This window comes from Phyllobates terribilis, unplaced genomic scaffold (genome assembly GCF_046119375.1).
Source record: "Phyllobates terribilis strain yellow unplaced genomic scaffold, ASM4611937v1 Scaffold_11__3_contigs__length_659146591, whole genome shotgun sequence".
Taxonomy (NCBI): Eukaryota; Metazoa; Chordata; class Amphibia; order Anura; family Dendrobatidae; genus Phyllobates; species Phyllobates terribilis.
Window position 1 is genome coordinate 322,838,407 of NW_027362771.1, and position 19,360 is coordinate 322,857,766.

The window sequence follows — 19,360 nt, forward strand, 5'->3', positions numbered from 1 at the left end:
TCTGATTCAATCTTCCCTGGCAGAGACTTTGGCTAGGTAGCTGGTACATGTAGCTCTACTTAGAATTCCTTCAGTGTATATGACGCGCCCCCTGGGCCTGTGTTGTGTAGCGTTGCGCACGCGGGGAATACCCGGAGCCGGATCTGTCGGGGTTAGTAGTCCTCGTGGCGGTGACCCGGTCCGTGCCCAGGGTGTCAAACTAAGTGGCGGAATTTAGCAGAAGATGTTATAGTGTTCGACTTCGCCACCCGTTGAATGCGGTTATGAAGCCGCCGCTGCAGGGCAGACCGCTGAGGCCGGTGGTACAGTTGTGCAGCATGGGTAGTATAACCCCCAACGGGAGGGGTATGGCCTCAGGGCAGCAGACGTGGATGATGGGGATAGCAGAATTGCACGCAGGCACCAGGAACCACTCAGAGACGGTGCGGTGTAGTTCAGGGTCTTTACTGGTGGCAAAGGTAGACCCTCCCGGGAGTACTGGCTAGCGATCGGGGCCTGGTCAGTCCGTGAGCAGATAGGATCTCCCCCGGCCAGGCGGAGTTGTAGGCCTCCCCAACTAATTGTACTCTTCCTGGCTACCTTGCTAGAAGCGGGTAAAAGTAGCCCACGTCCCTGAGTGTACCGTGTGGTGCTCACCCGTATGGCCGGTGACTCGGGGCCTTCTGGTAGCCTCCGCTCCACGACGGCGGTGCTGGTCCCTTGCGTGTGACCGTGCCTTCGGGTTTCTTGGCCAGAGGACCTGAAATCCCCTGCCGGACGGTTTCTGCTGCTGGGTATGGAACAGTCCCCACAGCCTCGGACTCCGTGTCCGGTGAGATCTCTTCAGTCAGGACGAGCTCTACAGCTTCCAGTCCTGGACCCCTTTTATCACTGCTCCCACAGAGCTCCTGATCTTGCTCTCCCTGCATCTGCTCCACTCCAGACCAGACTGTGTCTCTGTCTGGGACTCCTCTTCTTCTCTTCTCTTTTTTAACCCCACCTCAGCCCCAGTTTATATAGGGGAAGTTCTTCCCCTCCCAGGACTGGGCAGGAGGTGTGGCATGCTTAGGGTTCCTGACCAGGAGACCTCCCACCTGCTCACAGACGTAATATTGCTATTACTGTGGTAACCAGAACCCTGGGGTGCCACATATATCCAAATGGCCTGTATTAGCACTATACAGTCGTGGTCAAAGGAGACTCACACAAATTCTGGTTTTCACAAAGTTTGCTGCTTTGGTGGTTTTAGATTTTTTAGTCAGATGTTTCTATGGTTAGTAAAGTGCAATTAGAAGCATTTCATAAGATTTTAAACTGTTATTGACAAATACATCAAGTTTATGCTAAGACTGAGTGTTTATTTTTCAAGACTTCTGAAATTTGCCTTGGCTTGTGAAAATCAGCACCCTGACTAATGACAACCCTGACTAATGACAACCACAATTTCTAAGTTTTTGTTTATCCACCCAATTTTTGAGGATTGACCACAAGTTCACAATGGGATTGAGACCTGGGGAGTCTCCTGGCCATGGCCCAAAGTATGATTTTTTTTTTACCAAGCCACTTAGTTATCATTTTTGCCTTGTGACATGGTCTCCATCATGCTGGGGAAAAATCATTGTTCATCACCAAATTGCGTTGAGAAAAGTTGCTCTTGGAGAACGTTTAGATCCCATTCCTTACTAATATAAGTTCTTAAACAAAATTGTGAGTGAGCTCACTGCCTTGGATGGAAAGCAACTTCACTCATTATTGGTCTCAGGATGCTTTACCGTTGGCTTGACACAGGACTCATAGTTAACCACACTTTTTCTTCTCTGGACAATCATTCTTCCAGAATTCCCAAGCAATCTGAATGGAGCTTCACCAGAGAAAATAACTTTGCAGGATATACAGGAATTGAACTGCAGAGGACTTGGGTAAAGTTATTTTCTCTGAAGAAGCCCCCTTTCAGACTGTTGGGACATCGGGAACAGGGATTGAAGAAAAGGTGAGAGCTACCATGAGTCCTGTGTCATGCTAACAGTAAAGCATCCTGAGACCATTCATGTCTGGAGTGGCTTATCATACTAGGCAGTGGGTTCTTTCACTTTTTTTGCTTAAGAACACTGCCATGAGTAATGAACGGTATCTATACATCCTCCAAGAGTAAATTGTTCAAACAATCCAGGAGCAATTTGGTGATGCTTTTTCCAACATGACAGAGCGCCATGTCACAAAGATAAAGTGATAACTCAGTGGCTCGGTGAACAAAACATTGACATTTTGGATCCATGGCCAAGAAACTCCCCAGATATCAATCCAATTGAGAACCTGTGGTTAATCTGCAAAAAAACAGATGAACAAACAAAATAACAGAAATTGTGATAAACGCAAGTACTTGTAAGACAAGAATGGGTTGTCATGAGTCAGGATTTGGCCCAGAAGCTGATATCCAACTGCAAGGGCGAATTGAAGAAGTCTGGAAAAATAAAGGTCAAATGTTGAGTTTTTACATAAACTTGATGTATTTATCAATCAAAGCATAAAAACTTATGAAATACTTATATTTTTACTTCTATAACCATATAAACATCTGACTAAAAGATCTAAAAATATTGAAGCAGCAAACTTTGTGAAAATCAAAATTTGTGTCAATCTCAACTCAAAACATTTGGCCATGAATGTACACCTATTCTGTCACTCCCCTTTTCCTCTTTAGATTAATCTCTTATTGACAGGTCGTTGTTCTTTTAAAGAATATGGATGTCATGAAGTGGATATGCCAAATACTTGGAAAGGAATACCTCTTAAATTATTGAAGTATTTGACACACAGTTCTTATATGTTTCCCTGTGTTTTTGAAGTGTTTCAGAATTATCTAATGTAATTTTTTGTTGCTTTTGTCCTATTTTATATTACCTCTTCATATATTCTGGCATACCTGTTCAGGGTTCTGCTGTGAGCTGAAACCTGGAACTGACTCCAATTTATCCAAAGTCCCTCCAGTGTGCCCCAGTCCTCTCCCACTGATCATTGGAACCTTAAACAAACACAAAAAATTACAAATAAAGTAAAAATGTAAAAACTGATTGGGGGACAAAAGTGCACCCACATAGAGCAGTATCTCCTGGTAAGGACAGTGAAAGGTGGGAGTATGGGCTCACCTGGCGGTATTGTGTGAAGGCACAACACCTGTAGAAGCGTGTAACTGCTGCTGCAGCCCTGTGACTGAAGGAGAAAAACTTCTTCCACTTGAATGATAGTGGAGGAGGACAATATCACATTGAATGAACTGCACTGTGGTAAATGAGAAGCTTTTTGTGTTCTAAAATGGTTCTTTTACCTTGAGAAAGGAACCAGTCCGGGGCCGGAACACGTGGGGACTAATAACCGAAAAGGCTTCTCATTTATAGCAGCTTAGCCCGATCATCATGATATCGTCCTTGTCTACTATACAGTAAATAGTAAAAACTGAAGCAATCATCCATTTATTTTGGGTCAAAAAGTCATCCTTGGGGACATTTAGGTATACTAAGAGATCATAGACTAAACATGAGTCAACAGTGTGATGCAGCAGCAAAAAAGGCAAATACAATTCTGGCATGTATTAGCAGAAGCATACAATCTAGATCACGTGAAGTCATTATCGGACTTTACTCCTCTTTGGTCAGACCTCATCTGGAATACTGCGTCCAGTTTTGGGCACCACATTTTAAAAAAAGACATCGACAAACTGGAGCAAGTTCAGAGAAGAGCGACCAGAATGGTGACCGGTCTGCAAACCATGTCCTATGAGGAACGGTTACAGGATTTGGGAATGTTTAGCTTGCAAAAAAGAAGACTGAGAGGAGACTTAATAGCTGTCTACAAATATCTCAAGGGCTGTCACATTGTAGAAGGATCATCTTTATTCTCATTTGCACAATGAAAGACTAGAAGCAATGGGATGAAACTGAATAGGAAGAAACACAGATTAGATATTAGAAAAAACTTTTTAACAGTGAGGGTGATCAATAAGTGGAACAGGCTGCTAACAGAGGTGGTAAGTTCCCCTTCAATGGATGTCTTCAAACAGAGGCTGAACAGATATCTGTCTGGGATGATTTAGTGAATCCTGCTTTGAGCAGGGGGTTGGACCAGATGACCCAGGAGGTCCCCGCCAACTCTACCATTCTATGATTCTATGACTTTGTCTGTAGATGTGACTTGTCTAAGTAAGACAATAAATTACATGCTACCACGGTTGAAATGTTTGTGATTGAATTGTGCTGATCACCTCTAAAATTGAGTAACAATTTGTGAATAGAAATCAGACGATGCTACTGTTTTACAAACACCCACACGTACACATCTTGCATTAATAAGGTGATGGAAAGTGAAGTAAGAATGAAACTACAGATTTTTCAGATTATGATCAGATTACAGTGCATGCAGAAGACACAAGATGAGAGGCATGCCTACCAACCTGACAGCTTGATCCTATGTCATATATGGATTTCAATATGTTATTCAAGCTAGTTATTTAACTTCTTAACAACATGTGAGGGCACAAGTTTCGGAGGAAGTGTATGAAGACGGCTCAGGAGCTGATCCCACTTCATATACATCTAAATGACTTGATAACATCCACAACCTGTCTCCTCCATATATCTGTGACCTAGTCTCCTGGTACATACCTGCACGCAACCTCCTATCCTCACAAGATCTTCTTCTCTACTCCACTCTTATTTCCTCTTCCCACAATCGCATACAAGATTTCTCCCGTGCATCCCCCTTGCTCTGAACTCTACCCCAACATATCAGACTCTCGCCAACCGTGGAAACCTTCAAAAGGAACTTGAAGACCGACCTCTTCCGACAAGCCTACAGCCTGCAGTAACTCTCGCTCCACCATACTGCTGCATGACCAGCTCTACCCTCACCTACTGTATCCTCACCCATCCCTTGTAGATTGTGAGCCCTCCTAGGCAGGGTCCCCTCTCCTCCTGTACCAGTCGGTGACTCGTTTTTGCTCAAATTATTGTACTTGTTGTTTGCTATGTATACCCCTTTTTCAAATGTAAAGCACCATGGAATATTTTTCACATGTAAAGCCCCATGGAATAAATGGCACTATAATAATAATAATAACATGCAACTGCCACTTTAAAGGTGAACTTGATCCCAATAGCTTGACCCATTAGGTGCTTTATTTAATAGTCACTGCCAGGGTCCCCTTTGTCACACCATCTGGGCCACATAATGCTTCTAAGGTTGCTATCCTAGTACTTTGACTAGTCAATACACTGCAATGATTAATTTTTGCAATCGCAGGTTCAAGTTTCCTGGTGGGACTATCAATGTACTAAAAAAGGTTGGTTTTTTTTTAACTATATTTTAACATGTGTTATGAGTTATTACAGTCACTTCCAGAGGCCGTGTTCTCTCCTTCCACACTGACAATGCACTCTCTTTCTGGTCCATGATACTTCTCATCAGAACCAGCGAGGGAGCGCACTGTCACTATGCATTGAAAAGGATATCGCACAGTGACAATGGAGCTGAATATATTTTGGAAATGACAACCATGTATGCTCAATAGAGCTGGGACTAGGCCAGTCCCTAAATCATCACTGTTGATGCTTTGTTCCAAGATGTGGACTGAGGCTGCGGCAGTGACCGCAGCCCTCTTTGCCCTGATAATGTCTCGTTTGAGTATTCCAGCATGCATGGGGGATTCTCAAACAAAATGTCTGCAAACTGGAAGTAAGTCAAACAAATAAAGCAGCTAGAGAGAGTAGAAAGGAAAAAGTAGGTACTTTTTAATCATAATATATTAGAAAAGCGATTGGATTATTGCATTAAATAGATATAGATTTAGGATTAAATCAATGCTAGTTTTAGACCTACTTTAAGGATATGTCATCAATGTAAAAGTCCTGGACAACTCCTTTAAGAGGGAAATGGCTGGCACTGGAGTTTTTCTCTGTTCTCTGCATTTAGTGCATAACAATGGTGGTCAAATACTTGCCTCTGATCATGCAATGAACAATGACATAGATGTACATTATCCTGCAGGAACTACCTCCCGATGATGATGAACATGTATGTTATTCGTTGTTAAGGGTTTGTATGGCAGTGCTCTCTTACACATTGGGAATTGGGTTTTGCCAATGATGTTACAGTATATCGCTAGCAAGCGTGCCTCAATGGCAGGTTTTGTGCACCTGTTCCATTCATTAACATAGAACATGTGCATGATACCAGTCAATTGTGCATGCATTCCGACATATATGATAAGACTCCTAGTCATTGGCAATGCTTACCTCCCAATGCTGCAACAAAAAACCTGTTTAAAGTTTAAAGCATGGGTCATGATAATTGGAGCTTGAGGAAAATACTGTGAATAATACTGTGTGAATAATAAATACGTTTTTTTTATTTTGGCAGGAGTACTGAATGTCTATTGCTTTAGGTAATGTTTCACCTATTACAAGAGCTGACTATTTCTAGTAGAAAAATGAAGGACATACTTATGCTTAGTGACTAGTACCTTGCAACCACAAGCAGCGAGTGCTGGAGCCAGAGGTAGGCTTACTTTGTCCCCAACTCCTCCAGTCGAATGTTTGTCGACCAACAAACCACTCCATTCCTTTGGCCATTCCAGTACACAACCAGAGGCCACCATTTCCTTTGTCAATGTCATAGTTTCTTCTGGGTTCATTCCTCGTAGTCGGATTGACATAAGCAAAGCGCCTAGAGATACAAATGCACAATGTCCTACAATATATGAATGTTCACAATTTTATATGTCAACATTGACATCGCATCATGTGTAATTGCAATAATTTTCTGGGAGAAATACTTCATTTTCTGGAACAATTTCAAGGTTGCCGACACTTTGGGCCATGATTGTAGCCTATCGATTTCAGTAGTAGATTGCATGGTGCTGCCGAAGGACTGAACACGCTGCTATTCATGGATTATTGTTATTATTGTTGATTGTGGGACAACTTGTCATCAGCTTATTGTTAGCGGATCCTTCTAACAAAAAGGGATTGACAAAAGAGGACAGCCCCTTAACTTAGAATTTTGGACTTTTTCAGAAAGATAAAGAATTTCTTGCTGCTCTAAAAGCATTTTATACTCCTCCACAACATACAGGGTCTTCCCTCATCATTACATATGGTAGTATGCAATAAACAGACATTCAATAACTGTAACATAGGCTTTGACACCTTACTTATGTCACCAAATATGTGCTTGGGAGACTGTATTCATATTTTAACTATAAATTTACATATTGCATAATGCAAGAAGATAAAACCGTTTTTAATCAAAACTGCGGCACCCAGTAAATCAAGTGCTAGATGGCTGGAATCAGGGTCGAAAATGCCCTTCTAGGAGAGGGTAGCAAAAACCTGGCGAAAGAGGCACTTTAATGCTGTTAAGGGCAGGTAATAATTATTACTTGACTTTTTTTTTCTTTTTTTTTTTATCTGATTGCGCTAAATTAAAATAAAGGGGAAATGGTCCTGTAATTAAAGAAAATCTAAGTAATAAGAGTAGTTCATATTTTTTGTCAACCAGAAGTTGTTCTGGGGCCCCTTAAAGGGAACCTGTCATGTACAAAATGCTATTTGCCAGCATATATGGAGTTAGTCTGCAGGCTAGTAGTGTTGTGAAGCTGTCCGGCACCCGCACTGAGAGTCCAGCTGCCAGGAGGAAATGAACTTTATTCCTCCTGGCAGCCTTTGGCTTCCAGTAATAGGGTTGGGCCAGCATGGCTTCAGTCACTGCACAATGAGTGGTGACAGTAACCGTGCCCCTGGCACTGACTGACAGCCGGCTCAGTGCGGGCTGCTTCGAAACGCTATTAACCTGTAGATTAACCTCATATCTGCAAGTTAATAGCATTTTTTTTTTCACATGACATGTTCCCTTTAAGTTTTAGTTATTCCCCTGTGCAGAGTCAAAGAAAACTTGCTGCAAACAAAACTCACAGATACGTATGAAATGTCTAGAACTGAATCATCTGTATTGTGTGGATCTCTCTGAACTGAAATGGGCATTTTGTAGGTTTAAAATATTTTGTGGACAATAGTATATTATGCTATAAGCTATATTTCTATTAAAATGCAGTATTGTTCTGGTTACCCAGCTGACATTCTTGTGCTTGGCCGCTCATTGTTACTTTTACCACATGTCTGATCTCTTCTGGGGACAATGTCAAGCCATCACGTTTCTTTGCAATTACATCAGAAATGCGAAACTGGGAAGCATCTTGAAAAGAAAACAAAGAAAAATAAATCACAAAGATATCAGAGAGGTTTTAAAAACAATTCTTATAATATACACTGTATATAATTTTTACTTCCCTTATCATTATCAATAAATGTTCCTCCCCCACCACTGATTGGAAGCTTTCTGCCTATGCACAGGAACACAGAAAGTTGCCAATCAATGGCGGGGTTATACAGAGCTCATCATTCAGGAAACTGGTAGATCTGCAGCAGATAAAAGAGAGATTTTATCAAAACTGCAGCAAGAAGCTCAGCAAGTGACACATTGATGGAATCAGTGTCTCTATCCCTACATCATGCTGCTCTCAGATGGCAAAAACTTGGTGACAGATTCCCTTTAAGAATAAGGGAATTGCTAGCTTAGTTATCTTTGTAATGCTCATAGATTTTAATGCAGACCATGGAAACTTCCTTATATGATGGCAGTAGGGGGTCAGGTGAGGTCCAGGTTCCAATTTTAACCAGTAAATAATATATAGGGCCTTCTCCTAGGCTGTTTTAGCATACCTTCACCTCCAGGAACTGATATGGATGACATCTGAAAAACAAGAGAAAACATATAACAGTTACCTTTACAGTGCGTATTTTTTTCTGGATAATAAACGGACGATATTACAAATGCTTGATTGAACCCCGCCTTACAGTGAAAATATCAAATTATAATATTTGTAGTAGTAGAACATTTTTTGGAACACTGTGTCACACACAGCTGAAGTCACACACAGCTCTACTGAAACAAATTACACAGGTTCTTTTTCTACTTTGGCAAGACAGTACAGCTGGCTGTATTATAATGGGTTAATCATTACTATGGAAAACTGCTCAAGATTTATAAAGTCCTATATGTCCGGTGTGCACATCCCAATGAAATGTTCAGTTCTGAATAATGACTTAAAGGATGTCTGTTACATCCAAAATGGATTTTAACCCCTTAACGACCTTGGGTTTTTCTGTTTTTGCGTTTTCATTTTTTGCTCCCCTTCTTCCCAGAGGCAGGACTTTTTTATTTTTGTTCAATATGGCCATGTGAGGGCTTATTTTTTGCGGGACGAGTAGTACTTTTGAACAGTATCACTGGTTTTACCATATCGTGTGCTGGAAAAAGGGAAAAAAATTCCAAGTGCGGTGAAATTGCAAAAAACTGCAATTCCACAGTTTTTTTTGGGGTTCTTTTTTTACCACGTTCACTGATTGCCAAAACTAACCTGCCATTATTATTCTCCAGGTCATTATGAGTTCATAGACACCAAACAGGTAAAGCTTCTTTTTATTTAAGTGGTGAAAAAAAAATCCAAAGTTTGCTAAATAAAAATTTAAAAAATAGCGCCATTTTCCAAGACTTGCAGCGTCTCCATTTTTTGTGATCTGGGGCTGGGTAAGGGCTTATTTTTTGCGCGTCGAGCTGACGTTTTTATTGATATCATTTAGGGGTAGATCCGATGTTTTGATCGCCTGTTATTGCATTTTATTGCAATGTTGCGGCGACCAAAAAAACGTAATTCTTGCGTTTAGAATTTTTTTCTCGTTGCGCCGTTTACCGATCAGATTAATATTATATTGAACATAGTGATACAAAATATGTGTATGTGGGTTTTTTTTATTATTATTTTATTTTGAATGGGGCTAAAGGGGGGTGATTTAAACTTTTATATATATATAAATTTTTTAATATTTTTAAAACATTTTTTTTACACTTACTCCTTGCTTCAATAGTCTCCATAGGAGAATAGAAGCAGCAGTTGTCTGATTGCTTCTACTGCATACAGGCGTGGATCAGATCGCCTGTATGCAGTAGAAATGCTCATGTGCTAGGTGGCGCTCATAGCAATTGAGACATGGCAACCACAGGGGTCTGCTACAGACCCTGGGTTGTCATGCCCACCCATCGGTGACCCGCGATCATGTGACGGGGTCACCGATGGGGGGGTGCAATGCGGTGTTAAATGCCGCTGTCAGAGATTGACAGCGCCATTTAACTGGTTAACAGCCATGAGTGGATCGTGATTTCAGCTGCGGCTGTTGCGGGCACATGTCAGCTGTAAGAATCAGCTGACATGTGCCCGGTTCAGTGCGGGCTCAGTGCCTGAGCCCCCGCTGAACCGGCCTTTCCGACCTGGTGCGTACTATTACTGACCAGGTCGGAAAGGGGTTAAATGAACTATACCATAAAATTAGAGACTTAACACCCTATAAAAATTATACAAGCAATTTACAGTGGGGGTATCATACTGTGTGTGGGGGAATGTACTGTGGGGACATCATATTTCATAAGGGATACTGTAGGGGCCATGAAAGGGGTATCATAACGTGAGCACTGTGAAGGAACACTAACGAGCTTCACTAGGAGCAATATTTATGGATGGGGCATAATAAAGAACTGGGCAAAGTTAGCGTACTGGCTTAGCGTAAAATAATAATTGCAGAGTGTGTCACTCTGTCTCATCAATCAAAGTTGGGAGGTATGGGAAAATTACAGCACCAACAATGCTGTGAGTTGTTGCTTGACCACAGCTGTTTTGCCGAAGGTTGTTGACCCCTACCCTCCTCTGTACCATAAAAATTTGAGCAGAGTCAAAAGTGAACCGACCAGGAACCCATTAACCTCCAGTGCTGACATATTCCAGAACTGCAACCTCCCTGGACAGCGCAGAAGTACAAGGTGTTCAGTAGTCAGAGACATGGCCAAGATAAGGGAGGCTGAAACCCAACCACCACTGAACAAGACACAGAAGTGGAAACGATAAGACCGGGCCATAAGATATCTGAAGACAGATTTTGCAAAGGTTTTATGGACTGATGAGATGAGAGTGACTCTTGATGGACCAGATGGATTGGCCTGTGGCAGGATCAGTAAAGTGCACACTTTGTAAAGTACCCCACTTTGATTCAGACACCAGCGAGGTGGGGTGCTTCTGTGGGCTGGTATTATTAAAGATGAGCTAGCTGGACTTTTCTGGGGTTAAGATGGACTCAAAATCAACATCCAAACCGTTTTCAGTAGAAACTTTCTTCAAATAGTGGTGCAGGGAAAATTCTGCATGTTTCAAGAAAACTATGATATTTATGCATGACAATACTCCCCTAGCATACATGGAAGTCTCCATTGCTTGCTTAGCTAGCCAGTAAAGGCCTTAAAGATTAAAGAATAATGACATGGCCCCTTCCTCACCTGACCTGATTAGGAACTTGTGGACCATACTTAAATGGGAGATTTAAGGTGAAGGAAAACAAGGCAGCTCTCTGAACAGTGTCTCGGAGGCTGTGGTTGGTGCTGGCCAACAGATTAAGAAACTGACAGAATCCATGTATGGAAGGCTTATGTCTGTTATTGGAAAGAAAGGTGGAGTTATTCATCACTGATATTTATTTGAAATGCATGTTGTTTATACATTTTGAGTTGTTTGGTTATTATTCTCACTTTAACAGATGAAAAAAACAATCGAGAGGGGAAAAGATAGGTTTTTCATTTAGTTGCATAATAATTCTGCACACTAATTGGTGCCCAATAATTATGTACACAGAGATATTAATCTAAAAAAGACATAACCTAAGTTTTAATTTAATTTGTTCAATATTTAGGTTTCAGGTTTATTAACTTTTTGGATTGACCAAGAGCACTGGAGTTGTTCAATATACCTCCCAACTTTTACAGAATAGAAAGAGGGACAAATTTTAGCCACGCCCCTGGCCACACCAAAAGCCACCCATTTACCATTCCTTTCTACCCTGGCAAGAGGGCTCTGATTATTGCATTTTTGCTGCATTTTTTTATGTATTTTTTCCCTTATTTGATGCTTTTTTAATATGGTTTTTATAGCACAAATGAGCTTTGAACTCTGCTCTTAAAAAAAAATCAATCACACCATTTTTATGCCATTTACAGATTACTGTAAATACTCTGATCACTGTGTTGTACAGGTTGTTACAATTAGAGGGATCCCAAATGCCAAAGAACCAACAGGGAGATCATGCAGATCCCACCACTGCCACTCATTTGTCAAGGATAACAGCCGGAGAGGTCACACAGATCCACTGCCTCCAAATGTAAGGAGAATTAAGCAATTGACTGACAAGTGATGGACGAGACTGCTGCTTTTTTCACCACTAGGCCATTTATTGTGGAACTCACAGTGAGCATATAGTATATACACATCAAATACCAACGCTTGGGATATACAGTACAGACCAAAAGTTTGGATACACCCTCTCATTTAAAGATTTTCTGTATTTTCATCATGACTTTGAAAATTGTACAGTCACACTGAAGGCATCAAAATTATGAATTAACATATGTGGAATTATATAATTAACAAAAAAGTGTGAAACAACTGAAAATATCTCTTATATTCTAGGTTCTTCAAAGTAGCCACCTTTTGCTTTGATGACTGCTTTGCACACTCTTGGCATTCTCTTGATGAGCTTCAAGAGGTAGTCACCGGAAATGGTTTTCACTTCACAGGTGTGCCCTGTCAGGTTTAATAAGTCGGATTTCTTGCCTTATAAATGAAGTTGGGACCATCAGTTGTGTTGTACAGAAGTCAGGTGGATACACAGCTGATAGTCCTACTGAATAGACTGTTAGAATTTGTATTATGGCAAGAAAAAAAGCAGCTAAGTAAAGAAAAATGAGTGGCCATCATTACTTTAAGAAATGAAGGTCAGTCAGTCCGAAAAATTGGGCAAACTTTGAAAGTGTCCCCAAGTGCAGTTGCAAAAACCATCAAGCGCTACAAAGAAACTGGCACACATGAGGACCGCCCCAGGAAAGGAAGACCAAGAGTCACCTCTGCTTCTGAGGATAAGTTTATCCAAGTCACCAGCCTCAGAAATCGCAGGTTAACAGCAGCTCAGATTAGAGACCAGGTCAATGCCACACAGAGTTCTAGCAGCAGACACATCTCTTCAACAACTGTTAGGAGACTTTGTGCAGCAGGCCTTCATGGTAAAATAGCTGCTCGGAAACCACTGCTAAGGACAGGCAACAAGCAGAAGAGACTTGTTTGGGCTAAAGAACACAAGGAATGGACATTAGACCAGTGGAAATCTGTGCTTTTGTCTGATGAGTCCAAATTTGAGATCTTTGGTTCTAACCACCGTGTCTTTGTGCGACGCAGAAAAGGTGAACGGATGGACTCTACATGCCCGGTTCCCACCGTGAAGAATAGAGGAGGAGGTGTGATGGTGTGGGGGTGCTTTGCTGGTGACACTGTTGGGGATTTATTCAAAATTGAAGGCATACTGAACCAGCATGGCTACCACAGCATCTTGCAGTGGCATTCTATTCCATCCGGTTTGCGTTTAGTTGGACCATCATTTATTTTTCAACAGGACAATGACCCCAAACACACCTCCAGGCTGTGTAAGGGCTATTTGACCAAGAAGCAGAGTGATGGGGTGCTACGCCAGATGACCTGGCCTCCACAGTCACCAGACCTGAACCCAATCGAGATGGTTTGGGGTAAGCTGGACCGCAGAGTGAAAGCAAAAGGGCCAACAAGTGCCAAGCATCTCTGGGAACTCCTTCAAGATTGTTGGAAGACCATTTCCGATGACTACCTCTTGAAGAGAATGCCAAGAGTGTGCAAAGCAGTCATCAAAGCAAAAGGTGGCTACTTTGAAGAACCAAGAATATAAGACATATTTTCAGTTGTTTCACACTTTTTTGTTAAGTATATAATTCCACATGTGTTAACTCACAGTTTTGATGCCTTCAGTGTGAATGTACAATTTTCAAAGTCATGAAAATACAGAAAAATCTTTAAATGAGAAGGTGTGTCCAAACTTTTGGTCTGTACTGTACATGTCAGACACACTAGGTGAGGTGGATACTCAATTCCCCAGGTCTGGTTGGCACACGGGCCATGGGCGTCAGTGCAACAGGCAGATGAAGCACGTGAGAAATAGGTAGCAGAGGTATTGGAAGTCACAGGCAGCCAGGAGACATCTGGTAGACCGCAGACAGGTAGCAGATGTACTGAGAGCTGCAAGCAGACCGGAGACGTCCGGAAGATAGAAGACAGGCAGCAGAGACACTGAAAGCCGCCAGGAAAACCTGAGACATCCGGGAGACTGCAGATAGGTAGTAGAGGTACAGGAAGCCGCAGGCAGACAGGAGACATCCTGGAAACCACAGGCAGACCAGAGACGCCCGGGAGACTGTGGACAGGCAGCAGACGTACTGGAAACCACAAACAGGTCGTTGTGCACTGACAAACTAAGAGATTTAATACTAAGACACGCGTCTCTGTAGGCCTAGGTAGATGATCCCATGAGAGCATGCCGGCCTACTTGCAAAGCCTGTGAAGGGAGCAGAGCCCAGAACTGGGACAGGTGTGCAACAATACAAACGTAGCTTTATGTACCAGTATCACAACATTCACCCATGCTTATTAGTGCAGGCTGTGGCTCATAACTTTAGCTGCTGCCTGCAATGATTGAAGTTGTGAGTTTGATGCTCAGGGAGACCAGATAACAAGAAAAGAAGAGATGGCGATATGAAGATGCTGGTGCGAAGAGAGTGAAAGTAAGGACAGTGGAACTGCTCCTTCAAATCAGAACAGTGCCAATGAATCTGGGACGGTTGCAAGCAAGGGTTCAATAGTAAAATGTATAATCAAACATACAAACTGCCTAATAATTGTGCATACAATATATCTCGGAGTCATCCCTCATCCTCTATAGACATGCATCATTATTTATTGAAGCAAAAAATTTTGTTTTGGCTTATTATTTTAGCCCAATTCTTCAAAATGGCACACATAATTCACGAATTTGCCGCAAAATAAAAATAATTCTTTATTTTTGTCTTTAACTGTTTTTTTGCAACTTTTTAGGGCCAAAAGTCACAACTCGTTTAAAAAAATCTCATGTTTGCTTAAAAATGCACTAAATTGAAAACTACTCTAGGAAAGGTAAGGCTGCGCATGTTCAGGATTTAAATGCAGAAAATTCCTTAAGGTTTCTGCATCTCTTGGCAGAAAAAACGCTGCAGAAAAAACGCACGTTTTGCCGCAATTTTGATGCGTTTTTTTACATGTTTTTAATGCATTTTTTTATGCTTTTTATGCATTTTTGTACATCAATAAATGCTTTTTGGAGCTAAATAAAGATATTTGAAAAAAGAAACGTGTGGCATCGCAAGGGTTGCTTGGATTACCGTCAGACCTGGGGTGAGTATATTGGTTAATTTAATTTATTAAAGAATGTGTCTGTTGTATTTCAAATAAAGTGTTTTACTCTATGTGTGTGTTTATTTAACTCATTATGTTACTTTAATTAGGTTTAGTAATGAAAGGGTCTGATTGACACCTTGTCATCACTAAACAAAAGGGCTAGGTGTCAGCTAAACCCAATCTCATTATCATTCCCATTCATGTAATTTCTGGGGCAGATGAGAGCTGCTAATTTTAGCCTAGGAAGGTGTCATTAGGCAAACATGTTCCCTGGCTATTAATAACAGCTCACAGCTGTTTGTTTAGCCGCTACGTTCCCACGATCAGCAACCAGCAGCGATTTGGACGCAGTGGATTTTAGCTGCGTCCAAAACGCTGTGTTCTAATGCCGCACTTTTGTTGTCAATACATACAGATCCACCGCATGTAATGAAATTTCAATCGGTCAAAATCTGCAGCGGAGACTGGCATCTCCACTACAGAAATTGACATGCTGCGGGTGAGTTTGGGTACATTGCCACAATCAGGAGCCACTGCAGGTTTGAAGATGCGTGTTAATACAGCGTTGAACCCGCAACGTCCAGATGTTACAGCATAGTGGATGGAATTTCTAGAAATCCCATGTGCACTATGCGTGCATCTGAGGCTGTGGACACTGCCATGTGGCGAGTCTTTCAGGAACGCAGCATTTCAATTTCTCTTGCGGAGTTGCTAGTCTCCGCAACAGAAATTTGACCCCTAGAACATATTGAATGTGGTAAATCCGCATGGCTCAGTGAACACATGCGGATTTACCTGCGTTTAATAGAACGTAGCGTTTTGGACTCAGCAAAAATATGCTGTGTCCAAAGCGCTGCTACGTCCGGATCGTGGGCACATAGCCTAAAATTTAAAAAAATGGCGTGGGCTCCCGTGTCATTTTTATAACCAGCAGAGGGAAAGCCGACTGCTGGGAGCTGATATTAGTAGCCAGGGAAGGGGCCATTAGCCAAAAATGTTCCCTGGCTATTAATAACAGTCCACAGCTGTTTGCTTAGCCTTTACTGGCTAGATTACAGGGGGACCCCCGAAAAAAATTGGCGTAGGGTCCCCCTATAAATCTAACTAGCAAAGGCTAAACAGACAGCTGCGGGCTGATATTAATAGCTAGGGAAGAGGCCATGGATCCTAGCCCCCTCCACGGCTAATAATATCAGCTCTCAGTGTCCCCAAAAATGGCGCATCCATACAATGCACCAAATCTGACACTTTGCCTATTCTCTTCCCACTGCCATGTAGCGGTGGCAAGTGGGGTAATAAGGTTGGGGTTCATGTCAGCTTTGTATTGGCAGCTAACATGAAGCCCAGGTTAGTAATGGAGGGTGTCTATAAGATGCCCCCATTACTAACCCCGTAGCAAGGTTTTCAACGGTTTTTCAATAAAGACACGGCCAGAATAAATTATTTTATTGAAATAAAATTACGCATGGTTTTAATAATTTATTTATTTTTCATCTCATCCCCGAATCCCTCGACTCCTGTAAAAAATCAAAAATAAAAAACAACCATATCCCTCACCTGTCCGCCATCATGACATAATCCCAGTGTCCCACGGCAATCCGGGTCACTTCTACAGCAGCCACATCAGTGATTGTTGTGGCTGCTGTAGAAGACAGCACTATACACTGACAGGAGTGTAATCACTCCTGTCAGTGTACATGGCTGCGCTGCTGGCTGAGTTCACCTGAGTTCATCAGCTGAAGATCAGCTGATCAGCTCCGGTGACTTCACTTACTGCATCAGTTTTGCGTGGGAATATTCCCACACAGCAACGGTGCCGTAAAGTAAGGTCCCAGAGCTTTCAGTTGATTTCCAGCTGATGAACTCCGGTGAACTCACCAGCAGCACAACGATGTACACTGCCAGGAGTGAGTGCGCTCCCGTAAGTGTACCGCCGGCCACCGGGTGATTGGGTCACCGGGGGACATAGTGACACTGAACAGGTGAGAATAAGGTGTTTGTTATTTTAGTGTAGATTTGGGAGGAGTAGTCTTCTTTCCCGGCCTGGGTACCATTCTTTTGTGCGTTTTTGCAGTGTTTTTGCGGCGTATTTGACTCATTGACTTGAATTGAGTCAGTCAAATATGCAGTAGACATCTGCATATATACAGATATACATCTGCATATATTTATACCTGCAGGTTTGCTGCGGTTCAATTGACCTCAATGGGCTGGAAACGCTGCAGAAACACTACAAAGAATGGACATGCTGCGGATTTAAACGCAGTGACAGCACATCAGGATTGTCAATGCATTATTAGCTGGCAGACGGATTACCTAGTGTTTTTGTTGCATTTCCACGCGGAAAAAAAGGCATCAAAAATGCACAGTGTGCACATAGCCTTAGAAGCAAGGTTACTCCTGGCAGGAACTGAAGTGAGATGCACCAATAAAATGCGACATTTGATAAACCTTGCATTTAATGAATCTGTTTAAAACATCTGGAAAAGTTGTCCAGCAAAAATTTAAAAAAAAGGAATTACAAGAGAAAGACAACTTAACATGTGGCACAAAACATTTGGAGAATAATTACTGTCACCTTCACATATTGTCGCCTTCATGCCTATGGTTTGGTTTATTTTTGCCAGTTAATAAATGTACACTGCAACTATTCTATGAGTGTGCGATGAATTAGTCTTCTGCATTTGGAGAATAAGTCGCTAATACTAACACCACTAAAAAAGCGGAAATTATTCCAGAAAATTGGAGAAACAACAATGATGTATTGGGGCTTATAACTAAAACTAAACTTTTTTTATGCTATGGTATTCACTGACATTTTTTATGCAAAATTCAAGTAAACTGTGCACACAGTTTCTGAATATTGCACAAACTGAAAATTGTATTTTTTACTGTCTTTTGGCAACTTTTTAGATCAAAATGTCCCACATTTTGCAAAATATTGCAACAAAAAATTGCTCAGGAATTTCTGATGTACATAAAATCACTCCAGGGAGTACATTTACCACAAATTTTGTAACTTTTTGAAAAGTTGCAAATGATGATACAGGTGAAAACATCTGGAAACACTAAACTCCACCCATAGTAGCAATAAAAAAACAAACAAATGCACACATACGTATAAAATAGACTTCAAAAGAATTGAAAGATGAATTTGGTGCAAAATTAAAAGGCGTAAAACATGAAAAACTTAAAAAACAGAGACAAATACAATAATATTTATCTGGATGCAATGTGGCACTACGTATCTGTCTGTTTTATGGCCAGTTATTTGGTAACATTTATTTGATTCTAGACAAAACAGTGCCCAAGCTCTGTTACTGCCCAGCTCACTAGCTATATAATGAAGAGAACAGCACAAACACCAGTATATGAAAGGAAAACTAACAATTCTCATTGGCTTTCTGACAACATAAGTTCATAATAGAGTGGGCAGGAAGCAGAGAAGAGGCTGCCAGCCTGGCACTATTTCCTGCCCTTCAGAGAGCAGATGTCTGCTTTGTTTGATTTGACACATAACACATTATATATAACTTACTCTGGATAACAAATAAACTCACCTCTGATGCCCAGGTAGACTATCTGTAAATACCCCTTGTGGTGCCAGCATGTGCCTCCCTATGTTGGCAAGAATCTGACCAAGCACTTGTCTGTGGTTTCTAGTTTGCTCTCTGTATCTCACTGTTCTTTGCAGCTTGTAGTTGCAGCTCTTGTGTCGTGTTGTTTTGTCCAACCCACTTTTTTCTGTCAGGTTTTAACTTTCTTGTGCAATAGTTTCTTGTGCGATTTCTGTAGAAGTTAAAAACTCTGGTTCTTTCTAAGGAATTCGCATGTTTTCATTTTCTGAAACCAACAGAAAAAGCTCAGAAGAAAAAGAGTCAATAAGTCAATTTTAATAAAAGTATCAGAAAAATATTTATTACAATCATCAAGTGGGTATGTGGT

General features: G+C 41.5%; 1 protein-coding gene across 2 annotated transcripts in view; it reads right to left on the reverse strand.

Annotated features, from left to right (window-relative positions):
* TYMP (thymidine phosphorylase) overlaps window positions 1-19,150 on the reverse strand; it is a 35,783-nt gene extending 16,633 nt beyond the window's left edge. For both annotated transcript variants that reach the window (XM_073652598.1, XM_073652597.1), the window contains exons 1-5: window positions 18,976-19,150; window positions 8,751-8,781; window positions 8,098-8,223; window positions 6,494-6,696; window positions 2,903-3,001 (exon numbers count right to left, since the gene is read on the reverse strand). In XM_073652598.1, the coding sequence (XP_073508699.1) occupies window positions 2,903-3,001; window positions 6,494-6,696; window positions 8,098-8,223; window positions 8,751-8,781 (459 nt within the window). In that variant the 5' untranslated portion in view covers window positions 18,976-19,150. The remainder of the gene's footprint in view (window positions 1-2,902; window positions 3,002-6,493; window positions 6,697-8,097; window positions 8,224-8,750; window positions 8,782-18,975) is intronic.
* Between the last annotated feature and the right edge of the window lie 210 nt (window positions 19,151-19,360).